The sequence below is a fragment of the Crocuta crocuta genome, unplaced genomic scaffold, assembly GCF_008692635.1.
Source record: "Crocuta crocuta isolate KB4526 unplaced genomic scaffold, BGI_CrCroc_1.0 scaffold394, whole genome shotgun sequence".
In the NCBI taxonomy this organism is placed as follows: domain Eukaryota; kingdom Metazoa; phylum Chordata; class Mammalia; order Carnivora; family Hyaenidae; genus Crocuta; species Crocuta crocuta.
Window position 1 is genome coordinate 485,835 of NW_027531920.1, and position 8,186 is coordinate 494,020.

Here is an 8,186-nt window from a genome sequence, read left to right on the forward strand (position 1 = left end):
AGGCTCTCAGATTCGCCCTCTCCAGAGAGGAAACCTCTGCTCCTCTCTGTGGTTCTAGTACAAATTGGCTTGTTTCTTCTTGACATTTGTTCTATAGGAGTCATATTTTAGCTTTTTCCACTCTGCTAAGTCAGTTACCACTCAACTATTTTCCTCTTCTAAAAGTTTGTTTAGGGGCACTTGGGTGGATTAGTTGGTTAAGTGTCTGACTTCGGCTCAGGTCATGATCTTGCAGTCCATGAGTTCGAGCCCCACATTGGGCTCTGTGCTGACAGCTCAGAGCCTGGAGCCTGCTTTGGATTCTGTGTCTGCCCCTCTCCTGCTCACACTCTGTCTCTCTCTGTCTCTCTCTCTCAAAAATAAATAAACATTAAAAAATATTTAAGTTTGTTTATATTTCTTGACTTCTGTCTTCATNTATTTATTTTGAGAGAGAAAGAGAGAGTACAGAAGGGGCAGAGAGAGGAGGAGAGAGAATCCCAAGCAGGCTCCATGCTGTCAGCCCAGAGCCCGATGCCGGGCTTGATCTCATGAACTGTGGGATCATGACCTGAGTTGAAACCAAGAGTCAGACACTTAACCGACTGAGACACCCAGGCACCTCACCTTTCTAAGGATGAATGTATTTTGACTTTTCCAAGCTAAACAAAGATTAATGGTCAGTTTGAGAAATTATTCATCTCTTATACTCTTCCCTGGAAACGTGGGGACATATGTTCCTCCAATGTACCTCTAACTCTGTGAGGAGGTGCTAGGAATGAGTTAGAGCTATAGTAACATATCTTGTCCTTTTTTCCCTTGGAATCCAATATGCTTGGCCTCCCAAACCTTAAAGTTGAGAGGAAACAAATTCTTATTGTAAATAGTACCTTTTCATCGCTTGTAAATCACTGTCTCTTTCTAAGAAATAAAGGAATAAAGGTAGTTTTTTGTTCTAAATAGTTTTTCTATCACTGAAGAATTGCTGGAGAAAAATTTGAGGAAGTATAGGTTCTGATTATTGAAGATTGCCATGAGTTATAGTAACCCAGGACTCAATTAACTCCCTTTGTGGAGTCAGTGAGACAGTTTTGACTAAATGTGGCATATATAACGAAAAGATACTATTTCTCACCCATCCAATTGCTAAAAATTTTGAAAGTGTAGTAATATCAAACATTGGCAAGGGTGCAGGGAGAAAGTACTGTCCTATATAGCTAGCAAGAGTGTAAATTGGAATTGCCACTTTAAAAGACAATTGAGCGGTATCTATTAAAATTACAAGTGTTGGGGGCGCCTGGATGGCTCAGTCGGTTAACCATCTGACTTTGGCTGTGGTCCTGATCTTGCGGTTTGGGAGTTCGAGCCCCCACATCAGGCTCTCTACTGTCCATGTGGAACCTGCTTCGGATCCTCTGTCCTCCTCACTCTCTCCCCTTTCCCTGCTGGTTCTCTCTCTCAAAATAAATGAATAAATTTTAAAAAAATTAAAAGTGTGTACCCCCATGACTCTGTAATTCTACTTGTTCCTACCCTAGAAAACCTTGCACATGTGTACAGAAGGCATGCACAAGAATATTTCATTATGGCAAAACAATGGGGTAGATCTATAGGCAATGATATAAATAAATCTCAAAGACTAAATAAAGCAAGTTACATAATAATATACACATATAGTATAATTCTACTTACCTTTAACACATTTCAAAAGGTATACACATACAAATATGCACATATTATTTTTGTATCTATTTAAATACTCTAGACATTTGCCACAATATATATATATTAATTAACTATGCACTTAAGGCATTTACATATATGTGTAAATGTCTAGAATATGTAAATGTCCACATATGTAATATGTAAATGTCTAGGAAGAATGTCTGGAAGATCTGGACCAGTCTGATAACAGTGGTTACTTCTGGATAGGGGACTGGAATTTTGGAAGAGTAGGGCAATAGAGAGGACTCACCCTTTATATGTAGTATCTGGATTATATTTTTTACCAGAATGTTTTCATGTGTTACTTCTCTACGTATAAACACACATACACACGTTATTGCCAATTTAAATATGCAGGGTAGCTATAAAGCAATGAGACTGATTTTCATTGGGTACTAGCATGGCTCAGTATATTTTGTGGAAAACAGCTCTTGCCTATTTAGAAAGCTTCTCTGATACAGCCCCACCTAACCTGTCCTTGTGTCGTTTCAATACTGGTCTGAGACCCACACATAATCTTCTTGGCTACCAACCTCTCATTCAGCCAGTGTCCTTTAATTTTTTGGTTATGAGAACAGGGGGGAATCTACTGGGTTTTCCCAATCTTGGAAACTACTAAACTTCAGTTTCTAGAATTCATTTCCTAAATGCATGCAGAACTGCAGTTGGTATTAAATATATATGTTTGAAAGTTCTGAATATAAGAATGTTTGTGCAGCTCTTTGCTATTTACAGAATGTCTTTCCTTCTTTATCTTTTTTGATCTTCCCAACAACCCTGCAAGGTAAGTGGTGTTAATTGTTCACATACATAGGTAGGGAAACTTGTGGGGCTCCCCAAGACTACCCCAAGGTTTGAAGATTCACCGGGATGACTCAGACAACTTGGCACACAGTCATACAGCTACAAGTTATTACAGTGGAAGGATATAAAACAAAATCAGCAAAAAGAAAAAGCACATGGGGCAAAGTCTGAAGGAAACCAGATGGAAGCTTCCAAAAGTCTTCTCCTAGTAGAGTAGCAGTATTATTTAATTCCTCCAGCAGTGGTTTGGTGACATGTGTGAAGTGTGTGAAATGTTGTCAGGGAATCTCCCTAGAGTCTAGGAGTCCAGGGGTTTTTTTTTAAGTTTTATTTTAATTCCAGTTAGTTAACATACAGTGTTATATTAGTTTCAGGTATACAATATAGTGATTCAACAATTCCACAGTCCTTAATCCCCATCACCCGTATCACCCATTTCACCCCAGCCACCTCCCCTCTGGTAACCATCAGCTTGTGCTCTATACTTAAGAGTCTATTGGGGAACCTGGGTGACTCAGTCGGTTAAGTGTTAGACTCTTGATTTCAGCTCAGGTCATGAACTCGGAGTTTGTCGGTTTGAGCTCCACANAGTGTGTGAGCAGGAGGTGGGGGGGAGGGGCAGAGAGAGACCAAGACACAGAATCCGAGGCAGGCTCCACACTGTCAGCACAGAGCCCTATTAGGGTTCAAACTCATGAGCTGTGAGATCATGACCTGAACCGAAGTCAGACATTTAGCAGACTGAGCCACTCAGATGCTCCCAGAGTTCATGTTCTTAAATATTATGCTGAATATTTACTTTCTATCTCAGACTAGTGTAATAATCACCAGAATAATTCCTGTACAGCTAAACTAAAGTGAAATATCTTCAGAGAACCATCCTTTTAACATAGTGGTGGGGAATGAAATATTGAGGCAATTGCATTGTTATATACTCAAAAAATTTGTTGTTTTACTCTTGGTATTGAGCTCCCATTATTGAGACAGTTTTGGTTTGGGTGGTATTCATTATTTGAAGATGGCTACGCAACTGGTCACCCATTTTATATATATCAGGATTTTGAACCTGGAAATCTATGTCTTTTGAAGTCAGGCTTTGCTGCTGCTAGTCTTCATTCCTATAGCACCTGTTTTTAGGTTGAGTGAGCGCCGCCGTAAACGTCTCCAGGAGCTAGAGGGTCAAATAGCTGATCTGAAGAAGAAACTCAATGAACAGTCCAAACTTCTGAAGCTGAAAGAATCCACAGAGCATACCGTTTCCAAACTGAACCAGGAAATACGGGTAAGAAACTCTCATCCTTGGGTTTATGTCATTAAAACTTACAAACAAAGGTGTTCCATTTAGAATTATACTACAGAGGTGTTGTTAGGTGAGAAAGTAGCAAGCAGGGCCATCTTTGCAAGTGTGTGAAACTCCACAAATGTCCCTTTTACAGGACATTGTCCTGGTAGTCATCTAGAGTCTGAAGAACAAAACCCTGCTTTAACATTCAGAGTTTGATGTTAGATTCTCTGAAACCAAAGGAGAAAGATACCTGAGTATTTTGTAGTAATATACTGACCACTTTCCATAATTACGTAGAATGATTTTGTAAAGTAGTTGCAAAGTGACAGACACCTGAAGAATATTTTTAGTTATTGAATGTCCAACTTCTGACATCTGCAAAGTAGAGTTACAGGCCACTTATACTAAAACCTTTAGAACACAGTGGTTGCTAGGTGGATTTGTCCTTGGGGCTTAGTAAATATTTCCTTGAAATTTCATTTATGTACAATGAATTTAAGGCTGAATTTAGCTGTTGGTACATTTTTAAAAAATTTCTTCAACATGTTCATCTGTGTAGTCTATACTTGGAAACCCTGTGCAAGCATAGCAAGGGGTATTGCAAGCCTAATCAGAAAATCTGTTGGCATCCTTCTCAGCTGAGCTCTGAGTTTTCTCTATTCTTAATAGTTAGTCTATCCATCTGCACATCAGCCTAGAATAAGTGCAGATGACTAATAGTTGTACTGGTTGTTGTTTTTACAGGTAATGAAAAACCAGCGGGTACAGTTGATGCGTCAGATGAAAGAAGATGCTGAGAAGTTTAGACAGTGGAAACAACAAAAAGACAAAGAAGTAATCCAGTTAAAAGAACGAGTAAGTAACTACAACTTCTCAAAGGCCTGCTTAACAAAGCCTTCTCTGGGCTAACTAGCATTAAAGCCTCTCTTCAAACAACTGGTTATCTCCCAAAATGTGACACATTCATGAATGTGGCAACTATTTCTTAAACATCTACCACGTGCAAGGTACTATCTGCTAGATACCATGGAAAATAGAAAGATGAGTATTATTTTTTTTTCTTTTTTTTTACAAATAGTTTATTGTCAAATTAGTTTCCACATAACACTCAGTGCTCATCCCCACAAGTGTCCTCCTCCATGCCCATCCCCCCCTCCCCCCCACATCCATCAGTCCTCAGTTTTTGTCAGCATTCAAGAGTCTCTCATGGTTTGCCTCTCTCCCTTTCCCCCACCATTTCCGCCGAAAGATGAGTATTATATGAGCTCTCTCCTTGAAGAATGGCTTATCTAAAGAGGAATGTGAGGGGTGCCTGCGAGGTTAGTCAGCTATGCATCTGTCTCTTAATTTCGGCTCAGGTCATGATCTCATGGTTTGTGAGATCAAGACCCTGTGCTGACAGTGCAGAGTCTGCTTGGGATTCTTTCTCCCCTTCTCCCTCTGCCCCTCCCCCACTTGCACTCTCACTATCAAAATAAACAAACACTTTTTAAAAATGAAGAAATATCTCAAATCTGTAACCTAGACTTCTACTTTAAGACACTGGGGAAAAAAAAAGCAAACTAAACCCAAAGCTAGCAGATGGACAGAAATGTTCAACATTGGACTCTGTACTGACAGCTCAGAGCCTGGACCCTGCTTCATATTCTGTGTCTCCCTCTCTCTATGTCCCTCCCTTGCTCGCTCGCTCTCTCGTGCTCTCTCTCTCTCTCTCTCTCTCTCTCAAAAAGAAATGAATAGCAAAAAAATATTTTAAGTAAACAAAAATAAGAAATAATACCAAATTTTGGAAACTATTCTGAAAAACAGAAGCAAAAGAAACATTTCCCAGCTCGTTCTATGAGTATTTCATTGATACCAAAACCAAAGACATTCCAAGAAAACTATAGAATATAGATGTGACAGTCGTCAAAATCAACAGTTGAATCCAGCAACATATAAAAAGAATGATACACCATGACCAAGTAAGGTTCATCTGAAAAAAATGCAAGCCTTCCTTAATATCTGAAAATCGATTAATGTATTTAATATCAGTACAATAAAGGACAAGAACTACATGATTATCTCAATAGACATAGAAAACACATTTGACAAAATCCATCACCTTTCATAATAAAACCACTCAGGAAACTAGGAGTAGAAGGGAACTTCTCAACCTGATAAAAGGCATTTATGAAAATCCCACAGTTAGCATCATACTGAATGGGAAAAGACAGAATACTTTCCCCCTAAGATCAGGAACAAGACAAGAATATCCACTCTCATTGATTTTATTCCACATTGTCCTGGAGGTTCTGGCCAAGGCACTTAAGCAAAAAATATATAAAAGGCATCCAGATTGGAAAGGAAGAAGCAAAACTCTGTTAGCAGATGACATGATCTTGTATTATATGTATAAAATGCTAGAGGATCTACTAAAAAAAAACTGTTAAAACTAATACATGAGTTCAGCAAGGTTGGAGGATATAAGTTCAATGTACAAAAGTTGATTGTATGTCTTTACACTAGAAACCAATTTGAAAATGAAGAAAACAATTCCATTTATAATAGCATCAATAAGAATAAAATGCTTAGGAATAAACTTAAGAGTAAAACCTATACACTAAAAACTATAAAACATCATTGAATTAGTTAAATATCTAAATAATGGAAAGATATTAATGTTCATGAATGAGAAGACTTAATGTAATTAAGATAAAATACTCCCCAGATTGATCTCAGATTCAGTACAATCTCAGTCAAAATTCCAACTGGCTTATACGCAGATATTCAAATGCTGATCCTAAAATTCATATGGAAATGGAAGTAACCCAGCATAGTCATAACAATCTTAAAAGAAAAGAATAAATTTGGAGAGGTTACATTTCCCCTTGGCAACACATCCATCACCTCACATAGTTACCTGTTTTTTTCAGTGTAAAGAAAACACTTAAGATGTACTCCTTAGCAGATTTCAAGTATACAGTATAGTATTATTAACCAGAGTCACTATTATATATAGATCCCCAGAACTTATAACTGAAATTTTGTACCCTTTGACCAACCTTTCCCTGTTTTCCCCACCCCCCAGTTCCTGGTAACCACCATTACTCTCTAGTTTTGTGAGTTTGACTTTTTTTAGGTTCCACATATAAGTGAGATCATACAGTATTCGTCTTTCTCAGTCTAGTTTATTTCAGTCACCATAATGACCTTTAGGTTCATCCGTGTTGTTGCAAATGGCGGGATTTGCTTTTTGTGGCAGAATTATATTCCATTGTATACATATACCACATTTTCTTTATCCATTCATTTGTCAACACTTAGGTTATTTCTATATCTTGGTTACTATGAATAATGCTGCAATGAATATGAGGATACAGATCTCTCTTCAAGATACTGATTTCACTGGGGCACCTGGGTGGCTCAGTTGGTTAAGCGTCCGACTTCAGCTCAGGTCATGATCTCCCATTTCATGGGTTCGAGCCCCGCGTTGGGCTCTGTGCTGACAGCTAGCTNGGACCGTAAGAGGCAATATGAACTGCTCAAACTTGAAAGAAACTTCCAAAAACAGTCTAATGTGCTCAGACGTAAAACCGAGGAGGTAAGAAAATCCAATCTACTGGGTCAGATGTACTGTTACCTTCAGGCTTAAATGCTGACATAGTAGTATCCTAAATGAGGCAGTGTCCTGAGAAGCCAGGGATATCAATCTTGACCGGCAATTCTTAAGTCTTAATCCCTGTTTATGTCATGAACTGTGAGCAGGTAAAAATCTGAAGGAAATGGTACTATTCAGATAAGAATATTTCCCCCAATTNCTCAGGTCATAATCTTACGGTTTGTGAGTTAGAGCTCTGCATTGGGCTCTGCACTGTCTTGCTTGGGATTCACCCTCTCCCTCTCTCTCTCTGCCTCTCCCCCTGTTTGTGCTTGCTTGAGTGCTCTCTCTCTCTCAAAATAAATAAATATCTTTCCAAAAAGATTTGAAAAATTTTACTTTACTAATATGCTGGAAATTAAAATGTTTTTTTTTAAACCTTCAATTCAACATTACTGTGAGCTGTTTTTATTTAGGCAGCTGCTGCCAACAAGCGTCTCAAGGATGCTCTCCAAAAACAACAGGAGGTTGCAGATAAGCGGAAAGAGACTCAGAGCCGTGGAATGGAAGGCACTGCAGCTCGAGTGAAGGTATGGACAGCTTGAACTATTATTTTTCTTACCTACCTCAGGAAAAGGAAAAAAATGGAAAATAGACTTCTTCTTGTTTAGAATTAAACACTTCAGAATCTGAAGCTCTTCTGCCTGAAAGCCTGATTTCCTAAGGATACCTTTGAATATCTTTGAACAAATGTGAAAGACCAAGAGTAGAGAACCCTGGGGCGCCTGAGTGGCTCAGTCATTCACAGTTTGT

The 8,186-nt window shown here is 38.6% G+C and overlaps 1 protein-coding gene across 1 annotated transcript in view; it reads left to right on the plus strand.

Annotated features, from left to right (window-relative positions):
• Positions 1 to 8,186, plus strand: part of KIF4A (kinesin family member 4A) — a 118,877-nt gene that overhangs the window by 71,386 nt on the left and 39,305 nt on the right. Inside the window, 4 exon segments of the mRNA XM_077774969.1 lie at positions 3,646 to 3,790; positions 4,538 to 4,648; positions 7,293 to 7,376; positions 7,850 to 7,963. Coding sequence (XP_077631095.1) covers positions 3,646 to 3,790; positions 4,538 to 4,648; positions 7,293 to 7,376; positions 7,850 to 7,963 — 454 coding nt within the window.